General features: G+C 39.0%; 1 protein-coding gene across 3 annotated transcripts in view; it reads right to left on the bottom strand.

The window, feature by feature from the left end:
- The window catches only part of LOC125451253 (solute carrier organic anion transporter family member 3A1-like), a 312,267-nt gene that overhangs the window by 288,241 nt on the left and 3,936 nt on the right, over positions 1-20,090 (bottom strand). For 2 of the 3 annotated variants that reach the window (XM_059644724.1, XM_048528183.2), the window contains one exon: positions 7-472. In XM_059644724.1, coding sequence (XP_059500707.1) covers positions 7-472 — 466 coding nt within the window. Of the gene's footprint in view, positions 1-6; positions 473-14,148; positions 14,187-20,090 lie in introns of those variants that run through there. The other variant, XM_059644725.1, reaches the window with a different exon arrangement.

Raw genomic sequence — 20,090 nt, 5'->3', positions numbered from 1 at the left:
ACTTACCGATATAAAGTGATGAATCCCTCTTTCTTACATGGTCATCAATGTAGGAGACACCAAGAGGCTGAATTGGGGTTGCACCAGCTCCAATGATAACCTGAGCCACAATAACCAATACATACATCATGTTTGTTGTTTCTGTTTCTGCACAAGTCTTGAGATTTTTCTCCTTTGCTAATTGCTGTTCCTCGAATGAAAGGTTTGCCATGCAAGTGTCCTTCAACACTGAAGTATCCACCTGCTTGTATTGATATTGATGACTTAGAAACTCTGGCAGTGCACAAAACAAAGAACCAATGGCCATTATGATCCCACCACATCCTATCAGGCGTGGTCGATGTCCTTTGCCACCAAAGTAGCTCACCAGTAAAATTATCATGAGGTTTCCAATCTCAAAGCTGCTTGCAATTACTCCTAGTTCAGTGCTATGTAGATCAAAGCGCCTCTCCAGAGTTGTTAGAATACTGACCTGTAGAAAATATGAATAAAGAACTGTAAGAATTAAAAACTGAAAAGACAATTAAGCTAACAATTTGACTTAATGCTAATTATGGCAAGACTTGAATGCTTGTTAGCATAGACATGTTGCAGTACACACACATAATATATATATATATAGTGTAAAATATGTGGTATAAAAACATTTTTGCTGAAAATAGAATGAATGGTTAACACTGTGCCATTTTATTTGGGTACGCAGTTCAGTCTTTTCTGTCTGTTATTTCTGATCATGACATTGGCCATACACTGAATGTACGAAGAATTGGTTGTGGTACTATTAGAGAATATCTGTCATTCCCCTGCCGGTAGCTTTTGATGTGTGACGGCAAGTAAAATCCAGCTGAAGATATTCTCATTGCCTACTCACCCACACTGTTCTGTCTAAAATATAATGGGGAATGGAGTGTGCGGGAAAAGTCAGGTGGCCCACTCTGCTTTGCAATTATTGAACCTGTTAATTCATCAATTAATGGCCAGGTAATGGTCTAATCCCACAACTGCCATTATTTTATCAATGGAACACACAGGCAAACAATGAAAATATCATAGAATGCCTTACAAGCTAAGCAGAAATTCGATTTAAAACAGCATTGATGAATACAAGAATATAAGCTTAAAGAACAGCAGATTAAATGCAGCATGGAAATGATGCAGGTCAAAATTGTTTCACAGTTAAGATAACTAATAAGCACACTGAGAAGAAACAGAAAGTGACATAACACATCCTCAAAGATCACAGGTCAGAGATGGACCACATAGCGGACAAGATTGGATTTCCTGGAAAAGGCTTTTTCCTAAGATATGGAATGGCTTCAAAGTTTAACATTGTGTCTGAAGTTCATCAAGTTAATCCAGCATCGTGTTCAGTGATCTGACTGTGGATGGTATTATTATTTGTCAAAATATTAAAAGACAGCACAAATATTTTTGAAGATGTTACGTCAATAATAACTTCAATTTGAGAATGATGTGAATTCTTGAATGACCAGCTTTCAAAGGAATCCAAAGAGGACGTCATCAATCACGTCCAAGATCAGTGGAAAATTGTGGCTGTGGGATTCACATAAAAACTAATAGAAGATAAAATTATTGTTGGAACCATTGCTGAGGTTTGTCAGGTTTATTACTGTCCAAAGAAAACTCAACTTTGCATAAAGCTTTTCAGGTCACGCTGGAAGCAAAAACCAAATGATTCACGGGCTGATTCTTAGAGGAGAAGACCAATCCTAGCTCAGGAGAACAACAAAGTTTATTCACTTTGTAAAGTATGACACTTCAAACCAAGACAGAAAAGAAGCCAAACACTAGATACTAAGAACCTGTATCAGTACAATGGGACAATAATGCCTCACAAGCACAGGTAATACTTACTATGGCAAAAGAATGACATATTTGCAAAGCTATAGGTCACTTCCAGGAGACATGCAGAATGAAGGCAAAGTTTCAGAATAGCAGAAACACTGGTGATCAGATGTGCAAAAAGGTCAAGAAACCATACATCATTGGTAAAGATACCCACATTAGATTAGGTATGTCCATTTGAAGCCATTCTCAGAAGAACCTGCCGATCTAGATGAACCAGAAGACATCGAACCTATCTATATCAATTGACTTTCAATTAATTTTAAGTTTGTTACATGAGCAACTGTTACTGGTCTATCAGACCAGTTACCATGGCTTAAGAAGCTCAATTATTACCTGAGATGAGGCTATATGTCAGAAGTGTAATAATGGCATAGAAATGATACAGGTTACACCAAAATGTAATGCACAGAAGAGAAGTGAAAATGTACATATTGTTCCTAATCAAAAATCTTCACTTCTGAGTCTGCATGCATGTCATTAGTAACCTCATCACTGTGATGCGGTAGAAGTCAATCATCTCCCAGAGAAGAACTAATCCATGAACAAACCATTGTTGAAGATCTATTTAAGGGACAACCAGGAAAAGACTTAATTGGGTTTCTTAGGCTCATGGTAGAACCGAAACAGATGAAAGAATTCATTGAGATTACTTATGTTGAAACCAGACTGACAGAAATGTTCAATCCCCTGTCATCTAAACTGAAAGATTAATGTCAGTATCAGAGAAACTGCTGAGTGAGCAGCCATCTTGCAGTAAAATGAATGAAGTCTGGAAAATTCTACTTCGCTAATCAATCAACAACAAAGGGTAACAGAAGATAGCCACTTGATCAATAAATTGAGGGAGTTGGGTTCTATTCAACTCCATGCAAACCAGACCAATGCCTTCAGATACAAGACATGGTCAAACAAAAGAAATATCTGCAAGAAAGGAAGTTGGCATCACAGTGCTCTTTCACATTGTCCATAATGTCGGCACATGGTCAACAGAGCATCCATCTTCTATGATGGACATTCAAGAGTTTAAAGGTTCCCCAGATAACATTATGGGACTACTATCTGAGCAAGCAGAGAAGATTTAACCTGGGAAGGAAATTCAAGAGATTCATGATTCTTCAGATAAGGAAACTGGCCTATAATAGTCGGCAAGGAACAACATCCTCTGCAGGGGATATCAAAGAGATGAAAGCTCCTTGAAAAACCAACAAAACAGAAAAGAATATGTCCTGGGAAATTTTTTGGTAAAACCCAAACCATCTGCATTTGTGAAATCAGAGACCTGGGGGAGATGAAGTAGCAATAAAAGTAATATAATAATTTACATGTGTAATTCACAATGACAAAGTTATGGGGAAAAAGTAGTAAAAAATAAAAATGAAAAACCTTAAAAACATACAAGCAGCAATGAATCACTATTGTTAACAATATTATTAGCAGGAGACGTTACATAACATAATGGTTCTGAAAGAGTCGATATTGAAGTTTTGTTAACTCGGCTCTACTTGTTGATGTCGCACAGTTTTGAGATGAGGACAACGACGTCAACATTAGGCTTCATAAGAAGAAGGTGTATTCTGTAATGCTTCCAACAGTCTTTAGTAACTATACCTGACTAGCAAGATAAACCACCTATCAAACAAAATGCCATCTTGTTAACTAAAACAAGAGGTCTTCTGTTCAAACTCATCAGAACTCACTCCTCTGTCAATGATGATGACACAGGTCCTAGATGTAGCATAGTCAAAGGAGAATAAGTGCCAGCAAACTACTTTAAACAACCTTTACCCTGTGACACTTAACAGTTGGGGTGACAGATAACAGCATAGCAATCATGCTAGAACAGTGGAAGTTTTGCACCTCCTTTATTGGGCCTTCAGCCCATCAGATACAGCCCCTACAAGGTTAGTCCCTGCCTCCCTTTTATCGTATTCTGAGTTACCAGTTATTGTTATCAATCAGCCAACTCTACGATAAACTGTATATTACAGAACCTGTTAAAGGTGGGGAACTCTGTACAATAGAATAATTGCCCTGGCTCTTGCCTTTCTGCTCACCCTGCTGTGCTGAACTGCCTCACACGTTACAGTGTATGGGGAGGCCCAAAGCAGGAACTGTACCTCTTCTCTTTTTCTCTATCGAGTTCATTGTAAAAACAAATTCACATACTACTGACCAAAAACAAACCTATTCCTTTATGGACAGCATTCTCTACAGGCAACAGGAAATGGGCTCATTCATTTGCATCACTTGGAACAAACACAAATGTAACTAAAATGATTAAAATTAAGTTTAAGATTAAATTAAAATGTTATCCTGAATGAGAATAAGTGAATCCAAGTTCGTATGAACATAAACAATATCATTTTATTCCAGACAGTGATTCTGAATCAGGGGCTAGAAAAGCAGCTTCTGCCTCTTTTGGTATCCTAAGAATTAACTACAGGGTTGAGGTTACATTGAAAGTAGGTTACATTGTTTGGATGACTCCCTTCTCAGTCACTCTTATCCTTCCACACAATGAAATTTCAGTGATGTCAGTCACCTTTCATGACATAATATTTCAATTCTGATATCATTGTGTAAAGCCCTGTGTAGAATCATACAGTTATACAGCATGGAAACAGACCTTCGATCCAACTCATCCATGCTGACCAGGTTTCCCAAACTAAACAAGTCCCATTTGCCTGCGTCTGGCCCAAATCCTTCTAAACCTGTCCAATTCATCTACCTGTCCAAATGTCTTTTAAGTGTTATAACTGTAGAATAGTTATTTATTGTCACTTGTATGTTTTACAAAAAAACAGTGAAAACTGTTTAAGTCGTCATACCACAGTGCCAATATTAAAAACCAAAGGCATAGATAAGAAAATTTCTTTTTAAATTAAGATAAAGTCCATCTAAGTTCAATTCCCAGGCTCCTGGGCTCAGGAAAACACAGTATTGCTGCAAGACCGCCATGGCAGCCCGCTGGAATACCAGGCCGCAAGACTCCATAAAAGCGCCCCAAGGACCATCTCATCACCAATCCCTGGAAGGAAGACATCACAAAAGCCGCCCAATGGATTACAGGGCTGCCAGATGCCAAGCTGAAACCACCTCAATGCCAAAGCCACTGCCATCTTATGCCAATGTAGCAGCCAATGCCAGTTGTCCACTCCTGCTCTGGACTTATCAACCACCTTGCCGCCATCCTCCAGGTCCCGTTCCAGGCTCACCAACTGCCTGCACCTAACACTTTCTCTGGCAGTTCATTCCTTACGTGCACTACCCACTATGTGAAAGGTTGCCCTTCAAGCCTTTTAAATCTTTCTCCAATTACCTCAAACCTACGCTTCAGAGTTTTGAACTCCCGTAGCCTAGGTAAAAGACCCTATCTGTTCACCTTATCTATCCCCTCATGATTTCTCAACCTCTATAAGGTCATCCCTCAATCTCCAGTGAAAAAAGCCCCAACCTATGCAGTGTATGCTTATAACTCAAACCCTGTAATCCCTGCAACATCTGGGTAAATCTTTTCTGAACCCTCTCCAATTTAATAATATCCTTCCTATAGCAATGTATTATTTTTGTGCGATTTAAAATTGTGGACTGAAATGAGGATGTACTGTTTGAAACCTGTGTCTTCCTTGGATTGCTGTTTGGTTTGAAAGCAGTAATTTGTAATCATTGTGAACATGTATGCATAGCTCTGGGCTATAGAAGTGTTTGCAGATGAACTGGAGCCAAAGTGTTACTTGCAGATGAAGCTTTGATCCACTAGCTCAGAAACTGTCTCTCTCTCTCTGTTTTCTGCAGTCAAAACAACTTTAAACATGAAGAAATCCAGGTTATCTTTCTTTCAGTTGTTGTGAGCTATAATTTTTATTTGACAACTCAGAGGCCTTTGCAGAAAAGGAAGTAGGAGAGGAAACCTCATTAGTAAGAAACAAATAGGCAGATCTTGTGAACAAAGGCTACTGAACTACTTTTCTAGTTTCCTTCCGTCCATCTGCTTTTCTTTATCTCCATCCACTGTCTATGTGTGTGAAAGGGAGAGTTTATAAAGGGATCAAGTTTTAATTAGAGTTATATACCAATGGTTTATAAGTGTTTATCTATAGCCACAGTCTAATCACTTGTAAGAAATAGTCATTCCAGAGACCTGGTCCATGCTTTCTATTGACCTCAGTCTGAAACTCAGGTAACTGGGGAATCATTGTGTATATTTTAAAATCTTTAACTTTATGATGATCCTGGAAACAGTGGGGCTTTCTTTTTAGTGCCGTCAGTGAATTGTGGAAGTTGTAAACTTCTCTTATTTAGAAAACATTACTCAAATCTCATTAAAGTTTGGATTCTATCAAATTCTCCAATTATACTTTGTTTCTCCTCAAGAGATCATTCAATGTTGCTAAGCAAGTCATGTCAGAGAAACACCACTTCTAAATGATTATAACAATTCTTGGTAATGTCAAAATATTCAAAGAAATACCACAACACTGATGACTCTGGCCACAGTATCGCAAGATGCTGGAGATACGATGCAGGTCAGTCGGTGAAAAGAAGTTGCTGTAGATGAGATCCTGGATATTCTAATGAAAGGTCCAACACTGGAAATTTTTATTTCTGCATCTCACTGGCCTATTGTGTATTATCAATATTTTCCATTCTACTTTAATATTTCCAATGTTGGTATCTTTCCTTATTTGGATAGAGTATACAAAACAACCTCCCCCCTCCGGTGATCAAAATGCCCTCAACTGCATCTCTTGAATCTCCCACAATTCTACCCACGCATCTCCTCCCCCACAACAAAAATAAAGACAGAATCTCCCTTGTCCTCACATATCACCTCACCAACCACAGCAGCCAGCCTATCATTTTCCACCACTTCTGCCACTTACAATCCAACCCCACAACCAAAGAGATACTTCCCTCCTCATGCATATCTACCTTTTGCAGGGACTGGTCACTCTGCGACTCCTTCATCCACTCCACACTCCCCACTAACTCCACCACATTGCAGGAAATGCTACACCTGCCCCTACACCTCCCCCTCACCTCCATCCAAGGCCCAAAGCAAACTTTCCATATCAGAAAAGGGTTCACCGGTACATCCTCCAACCTGATCTACTGTTTCTGCTGCTCCCGATGTGGCCTCTTCTACATCAGTGAGACCAAAACTAGAGTCTGGGACTGTTACATAGAGCATCTATGCTCTGCACACAATAATCGACAACACCTTCTGGACGCTAACCATTTTAATTCCCCCTCCCACTCCCTCGATGACACGTCCATCCTGGGTCTCCTTCACTGCCACACAACTGGAGGGGTAGCAGCTCAGATTCCACCTCAGGAGGCTATAGCCTAATGGCCTGACATAGAATTCGCCAGTTTTAAAATCTCTGCACCCTGGCCTCATCCCATGTCCAACCCTCCCACTCATCCCCGCTTCCTTGACCTGACACAACCTGTCCATCTTTTTCCCCAACCATCTGCCCCACCCTTCTCACTGACCAATCCCTACTGCGCTCCCCCCTCCAACCTGCATCTGCCTATCACCATCCCACTTCCCTGCCCCAGCCTCACCCCTTCTCCCTCTCACCTCCTTGACCTGACACAACCCATCTATCTGCTTTCTCACCTACCCATCCCACCCTTCCCACTGACCAATCACCACCACCTCCTGCCTGTATCCACCTATCACCATCCCACCTACCTTGCCCCACCCCACCCCTCCACCCTCTATTTATTTCCCAAGTCCCTTCACCCTCCCCAGTTCTAAAGAAGGGTCACGATCCGAAACATCAACTTCCCTGCCCCTCTAATGCTGTCTGGCCTGCTGTGTTCCTCCTAGTGTGAAATCACATTTTCAGGAAGGATGGTTCTGACAATCAGCCCACAATGCTTTTGTCCCATTTCTGACCTGTATTTCCTGTAATTGCAGTTTACTTGCTGAGGTGAATAATTACTCTCAATATTTCATTGGTTTAAAACTGAACTTAAGAAAGCATTTTCAGTTTTAGTATCTGAAGCTCAGAACATTTGCCCAAGCTGTTTTGTCAGTTTGTTGCCAATGTTACCGCCAGAAATATAATTTTAGTTTCCACTGACATTCTCCAGAAGCATAATAAATGTCAATATAATCTCAAAATACAATTTGATTCCTATCAATGTCTTATAATGTTATAAAATATCTTGTATACTTCCCAACGATATTTGCTTATTGTTGTGATTCTTCCTTTCTTATCCTACATTGACAATATTAATTGCATTTTCAATTCTGAATGGTTTTATCTACCTAAGTAATATAAGATAAAAATGTTTGACTAGATGTTTATTTTGTCTTTGCCAACTCAGCATGCCCACTCATCAAATCAACTAGTTCATCTACCACTGCTAAGTGAAATATGATGTATCCTCTCTCTCCATAACAGGCATGGGAGTGAAACATCTGTGTGGCCTGTACTATGTCAAGAATGTAGCCATATGTATGTATGTGTAAAGATAAGAACCATAGTCTGAAATAAATAATATTCTGATGTTCAGATAGGCAGGAATTTAACATTTTGCTTTTATTTCCCTCAATTTGTCTGATAATAATGCATCAATATATATACATATTTCGAGATGTTAATGACAAATCACTTGAGTTGTGCAGTTTTATAGTTTTCACTATTGTGCTTATTAACTCAGTTCCCTGATACTTTGTAAGAGGGCAGAGTGTATAATACACAACATGCTAAATAATGTGGATATTGTTGAGATACCACCACCCTATAGATCACTATCAAGGAGGTAATGACAGTCTGATAAATAGATAATTCATTAGCTCTTGCTTAAAAAAGAACAACAAGAATGGTTTTGTTGCGGGGGTAAAATTAATCATGCTTTAAGTTTCATCCATGAAATAAAGTGGTTTAATCCAAGCCCAATATTAGTTTTAGTGACTGATTTAGCTATTGGCCTGTCCTGTTTTTCTCCACTAAGTGAAACTAATGCACTTAATGGAATGCAAAATTTTATGCATGGTTTAATTTAGGGCACACATCATGATACTACACCTGCAGAGGGCGTGCATCCAGTCACATTGTCTGTATTAATGATATTGCCCATATAACAACACACTAATTTCAATAACCCTTCATCCCCAGACCCAGAGCTGCACAATGGCTTCCCCAGCACCTTCCACCAAACATGCTGCATCCACTGAGGTAGCAGTGCAACAAGCAGCATGCAGGCAAAAGCAGGCAGTAAAGAAATTTTAAAAAATGGAATAGTTCAGTTTTGATCTTAATATTAGAAATTAAGTTAAACTGACATGGGACATTTTTGGAGAATTGTCCTTGTTTTGACAAGGACACACGGCCCATATCAGAGAGATGGAAAGGTGGCAGCTAATTCTGCCTCCACAGCTGTCATCAAAACACAAACACAAATGGATATTTGAAAACGACATTTGGTCATACAGATAGTACAATTTGCTACTAAGAATGAAAAACACACCAGCTACTCACTTAAGTACAGGGAAGTTCACTTAAATGCTTAACTTAACCACAAAGTTGAAAGGTGGCCTTAGAAAGGTTTATAAAATCATGAAGGCTATAGATAAGGTGATTGGAAAGATCTTTTCCTTAGCATAGGGGAGTTCAAAACTAGACGGCATAATTTTAAAGTGAGAGGAGAAAGATGTAAAATAGCCCTAAGGGGCAACATTTTCATACAGAGGGTTTTATAGCGTTATGTGTGGAATGAATTGCCAGAGGAGGTGGCAGATGCAGGTAAAGTTACAACACTTAACAGTATATAACATAATAACAGCATAACAGCACTACAACATATTTGAACAGGTATATGAGTAGGAAAGATTTAGAGGGATATGGGGCAAATGCATGCAAATAATGCTAGTTTAGGTTGGGAAACCTGGTTGGTATGGACGAATTGGGCCGAAGGTTCTGTTGCTGTGCTGTACAACTCTATGGCTCTGTGGAGCAGCAGTGAACTGAAGCTTAATCAATTTCACACATAGTAATAGGATCATGGACACTTCCTCACTTTCTCCTCCTCTTGCTCCAGGGATGTCCACCAAAAAGCTGCTGACAAGAGCTACGCCTTCATGAGAGCTAGGTCATTTAGCACACTTCACACCACCATGAATGCAGGGACACAATCTGTAAAGGTCCTTCTCCAAACAGTTCACATTATGGGACCATTGTTGTGGAATTCTAGTGGCTGATGTTTGGTGGCAGCTAGGTTTCCACCAAACACATGATATCCACATATGTTCAGAGGGAGCCAGGAGTCATGAATTAGCAGGTAGTCTTTGTCACATAAAGTTCAGGGAGAGATGCAAACCACTGTATGCCAAGGGAATGTCATGATTACAGTTCTGGTCTACCTTCCCATTGTGAAGTGCTACCCTTGGAGCCACTCCATGCAGGTGAAAGCTTTCTGCACCACTGGGAATTCTGCTAACCTGTCAAAATCACTCCTCCTGCTTCTCTCTGCTTAAAAATACAGGTCATGAAAACCCCTCTTCTGGCACATTGGCCCTATGCAGTAATGCATGATAAAGTGTGAGATGTTAATTGTCTGGAAGGATTTACTGGAATAGAAACGGAGGGTCACTGTGCTGTTCATTGGGACTGCAACACCAACTTTGTACTGCAGTATGGTTGTAGGTCAGCATGGAGGAGGTGGCATTGTTTAGTGAGCATCTCCTGGTGAGCTGTTGCCTCAGTTGCTGTTGTTGTCTGACGCAGCAGTTGGAGCAGTGCTTCCTGTAGACCCAGGTGGATAGAATCTTCAGTTGAGGGCTCTTATCCTACTCTGTCCAGCTGCCCTTTACAGCTGATTGTGCTCCATATCTCTGTTGTGCTGAGGGATTGCAATTATAGCCTCCATTAGCGATAGCAGGTTTTCTACCTTCAAACTCCACTGAACTCCTGGGAAAAGTCCAACACCATGCCCCTGGTCACACCAAAAAATTTTCAGAGTTCGTCCAACAACAGCGGGCAGAGTACTTTCAGAAGCAAATCAAAAGCAACTTTCCTAATTTCTCATGGTGGTTCTTTAGAACAGTGCTAGTAAAGGGGGAGGTCCCTCACATAGCTGAGCATATTTTCAGCTGTTAGTCTTTAAGAGAAGCTGCTAACAGGATCTGCAACATCTAAATTAAGAGTCACTGCCAAATTAGTGTTAGATGCTGAGTAAAATTACAAACTATTTACTCTGCATGCTTGTAACACATGCACAACACACGCTTGGATGTCTCTTTACAATCATGATGTTTCATGGTAATGCCAAAGGGGGAGACCAGAAACATTCCAGAAATCAGTTTCAGAACTCCATTTCCTGTTGTACCAACACTAGTAGTGCTACCGCGTTCACTTTTGCAACTAAATATTCAGATCACTGAAGTAATACTGAAATGTACTATTAAAAAACACAGATCAAAGGGCACACCAGCATTGATCCTAGCAGGTGTGTGTGCTTTGATGTAGACTGAACTGATGTTATTTAAAATAACAAAAAAGAGGAAAAGGCTCAGATGTATCTGCACCTGTGAATTCACAGAAGTCCAACAAATGAGTGTTACAAGAGTTTCATGCACTTCCTTTAAGTTCCCTGTTATTCTTAGTGGCAACCACATTGCATTTTCAGAGATCTAGTTCTTATCCCATCAGCATTTTCATTTGTCTACGCAAACAAGGTTTTCATTGAGTGCTTGCTAATTACAAACAGGAGGTAGATTTATATCTTTATTTTCTGTACAATAAACATTACCTGAGCAGAGTACAGACAGGATAATTGGGCAGGAAGACCTGAATGTCTACAATTGAAAGCTGCTCAATGTGTGTGTGCTTGAGCTAACCTGCACAATAACATTCAGTCTATGCTCAGATAGTAAAAACAAATATCTCTCCACATCATTGTCTTCTTTCATTTTTACACATGAATATCACAGTCTATGCACCAACTTACACCAAAGCCCAACTTCCTTTCCTTATTCTTATCATTCATTTGAATATTTTTGTTGTCCTTTTGTCTTGTCTGAATATCTTTGTATAATCAGCAAATGGCTGTCATATTATACAAGACAGTACAGATAGGGAGGGAACCCAAGCTGTGAATTAATTATCCTTGACATGACTATTTCCATTTACCCATGTTCTGCTTCCAATGTTCAAGCTAGATTTGATTCTAATTATCTAATGTTGTATTAATTTCACAATCATTTGTCTTCTTTAATATGTGGGATTTACATGTAGGTCTTCATCAAATATGTTATAATAAACTGCATAGTAAACTAGCTGAGTTGCCTTCACAAAGAATTTCAGTAGGTATACAGGGCATGACCTCCTGTGAGCTGAACACTCATTTTGGTCACTGTGTTTTTTAGACCAGTATTAATAGAACTCCAAAAGATACACTCAAGCATTTTCACTGCTTAGAATGTTTGATTAATGTTAGCATATCAGATTTACACTTTTTCCTTTTGAATTTTAGGGTATCTTCAGATAGAAAGGTACAGCAGCATATTTGTGGAATCTATACTTTTTTTTAAAGCATAATGCAATGTTATTTTCTTTTTAGCTAAATTCATCGGCTCAAAGTGATGAGAACATTTAAAATCCATATATGGATGAAGAAAACAGAAACCAAATTCTAATCACCCTCAGTTTTTGGTCACAGGTTTGATCTGCAGGTTTTACATACCATCAGAATGTTAAATAATGACTCCATTCAGTTTTTTAGAAACCATCTTGCCCCATCCTTGCCCTTCTTTAAGCCAAGTCTCCTTTATAATGATATCATGCTGTCATCCATCTATCTGTGCCATCAGCTCATTGGCTCTACTCAATATATCCCTAGTATTTCATACAAAAATTCTGATAATGTCAAATTCTGGTGCTGTATGCTCCTTAACCTCTGCTTCCTCTGCCTTTTAGAGTCACTTGTTCAATTTCTGACTCTTACTCCTTGCTCTGAATTTGCTTTCAGGCTCCCACTCTCCTGCCGATCTTGTTTAAAGTCTCTCTAAAAGCACTAGCAAATCTCCTAACAATGATATTTATCTTAGTCTCATTTGGGTGCAGACAATCCAGCTTGTATAAGTCACACCTTCCCCAGAACTGGTCCCAATTCACCTGAAACCTGATGCCCACCCTCCTAGGAGTGGCATGGTGGCTAAGTGCTTAGCACCGCTGCCTCACAGCACCAGAAACCCGGGCTTGACTCCAGCCTCAGACGACTGCCTGTGCGGAGTTTCCATATTCTCCCTGTGTCTGTGTGGGTTTCCTCCAGGCGCTCCGGTTTTCTCCCACAGCACAAAGATGTGCAGGTAAGGTGGATTGGCCATATTAAATTGTCTATAATGTCCAGGGATGTGCAGACTAGGTAGATTAGCAATGGGGAAATATGGGGTTAGACAATAGGGTAGTAGTTGGATATGAATGGGATGCTCTTCAGATGTTTGGTCTGGACTCGACTGGCCGAATGGCCTGCTTCCAGACTGTAGGGGTTCTATGATCTATATCAGCTTTGCAGCAAGTGTTCAATCACTCAACTCTCCTTTTTGTTTGCTCACGTGGGACTGGGAGTAAGATTGAGACTATTGAGAGTTCCTGCCTTCAAACCTCCTACCTGGCTCCTTTAAATCTGCTTTCAGGATCTCATCCTCAGTCATACCTAAGTAATTGGTATCAAAGTGATCACCCTTCCCCAGAAGAAGGTCATTTATAGGCTCTGTAATATCCTTTATCCTAACTATTCTGAACTCACGTTTGACAACCATTGGAACATCTATAAAATCTCCCAACTATGGATTGTCTTACCACCATTGATCTTGCTTTCTTCTTCCCCCAAGCCTCTGCAGCTGAGCCACTTCTGGTGCAACCAACTTATTCTTGGCTGCACACCTATGAGGAACTATCACTGCCACCAGGATCCAAAATGGTATATCGATTAGCACACAAGGTACACTCTGGGAACTGCAATATTACTATGATTTCCTTAGACAAACTGGTGTTCATCAGTTGTCTCTCTGCCACTAATTTGCAATGTCACTGCCTTGATAAATGTACTATCCACATAGTAGATGCATAACAGAGACTACAGTCACCATTCAAGTTGTGAAACTTGAAGCTAAAGTTCATGCAGCCATTGGTATATCCTGCACATGATGCGTCTATGACTTACTGAAGGATACGTACTCCACTTGGCTAAGTTTATCAGCCATCAGTAACTTCAGAACTATTCATTACAATTTGAAGATTGGAATAATTTGCTTCTACTCACCAGCCAGTTTCTTCCCCTGTACTGAAGTTAAAGCCATCTACAGGGAACTAATAGAATAAAGGAGCACTTCTTATCCACACCAGCCACCCTACCCACTGAATTCCCTCCAACTCACTAAAATCCAACATTACAGGCTGTAAAAAAAACATCTCTCAGTGCAGACAAAGCAGCACTGAGGAAAGCTTGTATCTAAGGTTCTTGAAAACAATTGACTCAAGGTTCAACAAAAGTGTAAGCCAGTTACTATCTAACTAAATACAGCTTCTTGCAGAGATTTTTTAACCCGCATATAAGACTGAAATAAAACTTAACTTCTCATGCTTAAAGAGTAATTTTTCATTAATTGTTAAAGAAAAATACTTGACTTCAGATAAAAATTACCCCTTAAAACTTTCACTCACCAGTTCCCAGTGCAGATCTATAGGTGTAAGTGCCACTTTGTATCTCTTTCTTTCTCCTACCCTCTACATTCAATGTATAAAATTAAGTAGCCCCCAGTTGCTTCTCCCTCTTACAAATGAGATGTCAAGTGAAAATATTAATTCTCAGAAATGTTATTCTATGGAAACTGTATAGTAAATTTTCTAAATTGCTTTAAGTAGCTCCTGCAAAATTTTATTTCCAACAATCCACTCTGAGAATGGTGCTATCAAGAATGTTTGAAAGATTAGCATACAATAGACTTGTTAAATAAAACTGACATCCACAGGAATGAAAAGGCAGTGTCTACACCAATAAGAACATGGCTCAGGGAGAATGCAGAGTGGTGATGAGCAGTTACCATTGACTGAAGGACAATGTTTTATGTGCGAGTTCCTTCAAGTCTGAAATGGTTGGTGTAGATTAGGATATTCACCATTCTGGTCTAACTACAAGAGTCTTGTTGAGTAAACAACATGAAGTTTATTGCATTACTGCAGCTTCTGACAGATTATATGAATATGAGATATTTTACTGTTGGCAGCATACTAACCCCAGGTCTATCTCCCACTTTATTGTGACCAAGTCTCCATGACATTACTGTAATTGGTGTGGCTTACTATACTCACTCAAGTGTTAACTTTTCCAGACTCATAAACCAACCAACTTACAGAGGTAGATGAAGTGGTGGTGGTGGTGGTGGGGGGGGGGGGGGGGGGGGGGGGGGGGTCTGTTCATTTTGAAATATTTGCGAATGACCTGTACTCGAGTATGGCAAGCATAACTTCAAGTACTAAGATGGTACGAAAATTAGAAATGCAATAAACATCAAGCAACAGACATCAAGAGGACAGACAGTCTGATGAAATAAGTAGATGTATGGGAAATGAATTTTAATGGTTTGTTCAGAAGAATATAAATTGCCTGGTACAATTTTAAAATGGGTGCAAGAACAGGCATATCTGATGGTGAATGCACACAAATCTTTTTCAGATGGCAAGACAAGAAGGCATTTAAAAAGGCAGATGCTCAGATGTATAAATAGAGGCAAAGAGTCAAAAAAGGCAAGGACATTATTCTAAATTGTTAGAAACACTGGCTGGGCTCCAATGTAGTATTGAGGCCACCTCCGGGCACAACAATTCAGGAAGAATGCCAAAGCTTCAGAGAGAGAGCCCAAAATTTACTAAAATGCTACTAAGGATGAAGGTCTTCAATAATTTGAAGAGACCATGAAAATTAGTGTTGGGGACAGTCAAGGGGAGATTGGATAGAGTTTTATGCTCAAAATCATAATTTATTTTGTTTGAGTAAATAAGGAAGAACTGCTTCCAGCGACAGAAGGGCCAGCAAAGAGGATACAAATTTACAACATTGGTAAAAGAACAAGACGCAAAACAAAAATTGATACAGAAAGTTATAATCATCTGAAATGCACTGCCTGTAAGGCAGCACATTCAGAAAGAACTTTCAAAAAGTAATTGGATAAATACTTGAAGCAAAAATATTTACAGTGCCACTGGGTAAGAGCAAGTTGGTGCGACTGGCTGGATAGCTCAGCCCAACAGCCAGTAGAATAATGACGATCCCAATAGCCTCTTTATATGTTGTGTCATTTAGTAATTCTAAATTATACTTAATAGTAGAGGCAAAGGCAGGTTGAGTCCTCTCCAAGAGCCAAAACTTTTATTTTTAAAATGTAATGATGAAAGGTGTATCATTTTCAGAATTTGGATTTCAACATAGAAGCGGATGAATGTTGATTACTTCTGCAAAGAATTTATTTTTATTTTAAAAAATTGCTTCTGTCTTAGGTTTCTGAGCTACCCAACTATTTCAGCAGCTTCACTTAAGCCAGGTCCCAACAAAAATTGAACCTTCTTTGCTGTATAACTGCCAGGATTAAAAGAAAAGCAATTTTCACAATTCACCCAAAAAATACCCTGGAAATATTGATTCCACTGAACCATAAGGAGGCAATATCGACTGAACTATGTGCAGGTATGCAAATACAGTTTTGAACTAAAAAGTGGATTTTACAATTCAAAAGTGAGCAATGCATCTATCGCTTTGTTACGGATGGTGAACACTGAAAACAGGTCCTACTGTTTTATATAGCCTGATGTGTTTTTGAATGCTTTATAAAAGAGTTGGATGGGTATAGCTTGACTAAATCCTGTTGATATTTTTCTTTGAATTAGCTTGATTTTATTTCCAGTTTCTTTCTCCTCAACTGAAGGCATTTTGGAAATATTCACAAAGAATGCTGGCAAATGGAACTAGATTAATTTAGGATATCTGATCGGCATGGATGAGTGGACCAAAGGGACTTGTTTCAATGCTGTACAGCTCTATGACTCTAAAAAAACTGGAGGTCAGATAGCATTTTAAAAGAAAAGAGCATGGTAATAAATTAGGCAAAACTCTTCATCTGAGGCTGACTCTTATCAAGTAGTTCCTTCATTTTTTTTACCCAGATATAATGAATTGATCATTTCTGAGTCCTCTCTGATAGTGGGCAATCAAGAGACCATTTCTCCTTGGACAGTGGAAACTATTCATGAAGGATTCAGAATAGTAAATTCTCACAAGTAAGATCCAGGGGGTCACAATCTCAAATTAGTTAAAGGTCAAAAGTAGGCTGGATGTTAGGATGTATTTCTTTTCTGAAATAATAGTGGACTGGTGAAGGTCCTCTGGCTGATTTGTTATTTCAAGCAAGAGTCTGTCCATTCTCTAGTTGGAGCAGCAATCATCCCTCGTATAACATTAATAATGTTTATAATATTGTTTAAGGCCAAAGTGGTCTCCTGGTCTACCTTTAATTACACATGGGGAGTCAAACAGAAATTTTCCACATTTTTCTTCCCAACTGGCCTGGATTTTTATTTGCTTTTCCATTTCATTCAGATGGGGTGGGAGTTGTATGTTTTGGAGTACAAGGCATCACAGTTATGTGGGACAGAGGGTCCATTTAATCAACTAGGCAGAAAGCTATGATGGCTAGCATTGTCAAATGATTGGGATGTTTTCTTGGAATACCATGACATTTGATTCTATAACACTTGCTAGTATTTTTAAATGCCGTCACAGAGGGTCCATTCCTTGTATGTTCCTTTCCTTAAACTTCCCTAATTTTCCAATTCTTTGCTTACCTCTGATAATAACAAAAAGCATTTTTTTGAATTGCACAATGACGAAAAATTACTCAACCACAGAATATTCAAACCTTATATGCTGGATGTGACGGCATTTAAAAATACTAGGAAGTATCATAGAATCAAATGTCATGGTATTCCAAGAAAACATCCAAATCATTTGACAACGCTGGCCATCATAGTTTTCTGCCTAGTTGATTAAAGCTAGCTCACCTAGCAAAGACTAGGGGCTTGAATCTGGGTTGTTCCTCAGGTTCATGGTTAAGCAATTCAATAGGTAATCTCAGTGATCCAAGAACAGACACAGATGGATTTATTTCTCCAATTCCACTATATTTGATCATCTTAAGCTATCCTGTACTACAACTTGCCAATCATGTTGACAAGAATTTTATCCCCCTCCTTTTTACTGTTCTTCACTGGCTGTGCCTCAACTTCTTTTGCTGGGAGTCTGTTCCACTTAATCTACTGTAATGTTGGAGAGAAAAATAGCTTTGCAATCTTTAATCTAATTAGAAACTTGTTATTTTTAAATCAGTCATCTAGTTTTGCTGTTATAATCCAAGTATGTCAAGTCATCTGTATCCTGTGAATGGATTATAGCTTGGAATTTCCTTTCATATTGCCTACTAGATAAATGGTAGAATGGAAATGGGCAAAATTAATATTATTTTCAAATGAATTATGAATAAGCCATTCAACAAACAGAGGCACAGAATTATTTATACATATACACAAAACGAGAGAAGATTGAGCACTATCAAAATAATTGCCTCATTACTCACAGTTATAGTGTCCATTGGGTTAGATAACTTTTGCATTCCACAATGAAAAACCAATCCATTCAGGCAAAGCTTTCTTTACTTCACTGGTTCTATTTTGAGTCACCTCACTGGTGACCATATCTTTCCTTACCGAAATTGAAAAAGTTATCTGCCTGCTGTTTAGCGTGATTCAGAACATTACACCAATCAAGATGGAAAACATTTTCATTTGAAGCCTTCAATTTCCACTTTCTAGTGGTAGACCATAAGTAGCACATGTCATAAAAATGTATCTGTCATCATTTATAAACAGCACAAACTTAAGACCAAATCTGTACTATCTCTCAGTTATATTTCTAACAGGGGCTCGCTGAAAGCCACCAGACAAAATAGATCTTTCCTTCTGCTACAACTATTTATTCTAAAGACAATAAAACACTTGACATCAGAAAGTTGCAGCCTTATATACATATCCATTATGCTGATCTCCACTCATTTCTCTGATGGCTTTTTAAAAATCCAATTTTCTTCCGTTTCTTTGTCTAAAGGTGTTGACTCATCCTGTCATCTAAAACTCCAAATACCTGATAACTTGCCCAGCTGAGCAATTCTTTATGTGAGTCTTACTGTAGGATGTACTAAATAATTCAGTCATGGGGGAGGGGAAGGCAAAGGAAAGCTACACAACAGGGGAACCAGATGAACACACGATCATTTTCCACCACTAAGAAAAACAGATAAAATATTCATACAGCACTTTTCAATAACCAGATAATCTTGCTAGTGTTTGTTGCTTAAGTGATATTGGCCAGACATCAAAAGAATTCCTCTGTTCGTTTTCAAATAGTGCATAAGATATCTTGCATTCACCTCAGAGAACAAGGCAAGGCCTTAGTTTAATGTCCCATCGACCTAACTAGTCAGCAATCAGATGCTGGAATGCTGGCCAACAAAATTGAGGTCAACTGAAGCACTCAGCTGAGATAAACTGAATCACTGCAGACTAGAAATTCTGCATGTGACTTTTCTGGCTTTTATGGTTCAATTCCATACTGCACATTGAACTTACCAGCTGAGCCATCATCTCCTGGGATCTACGTTACTGCTAAACAAAAACCCAAGCTGGCAAGTCGCAGACCAGAGACGTGAGCCTGCTACCCGCAGATTCCTCAAACTGATTATTCTAAAACCATAAACATTTTCAAATTAATAATGCTCCATAAGCAAAAAAACTTTATTAAACAGGCAGATCAACATTACCTTCAGAGATAGCATCACAAGATAGTTTGGGACAGCAGTTCTAAGTACAAAATAGGGCGCACGTCTGCAACACCCAGTTGCATGTACTTTAAGTAAAGGTTTATGTTTAACTTCCTGGATTAAAATTGAACAACAGAAAATAAAAGACAAAGTATATCCTCCATTATATCATCACTGCAGTGCAGTGGTGTATCATGTTCACACCAATGGCACGTGAATGAAATGGTTTTTTTTTATTTTTCCATTGACAAGGGTATGAGGATTCAATATCATTATTTTGGAATAACAGCCAATGTGCAGTTTGCCATGCAGCATACATAGCGCTCACATGTCTGGCCAG

The sequence above is a fragment of the Stegostoma tigrinum genome, chromosome 3, assembly GCF_030684315.1.
Source record: "Stegostoma tigrinum isolate sSteTig4 chromosome 3, sSteTig4.hap1, whole genome shotgun sequence".
In the NCBI taxonomy this organism is placed as follows: Eukaryota; Metazoa; Chordata; class Chondrichthyes; order Orectolobiformes; family Stegostomatidae; genus Stegostoma; species Stegostoma tigrinum.
The sequence above is the reverse complement of the archived record's forward strand: the minus strand, read 5'-3'. Positions and strand labels throughout refer to the sequence as shown.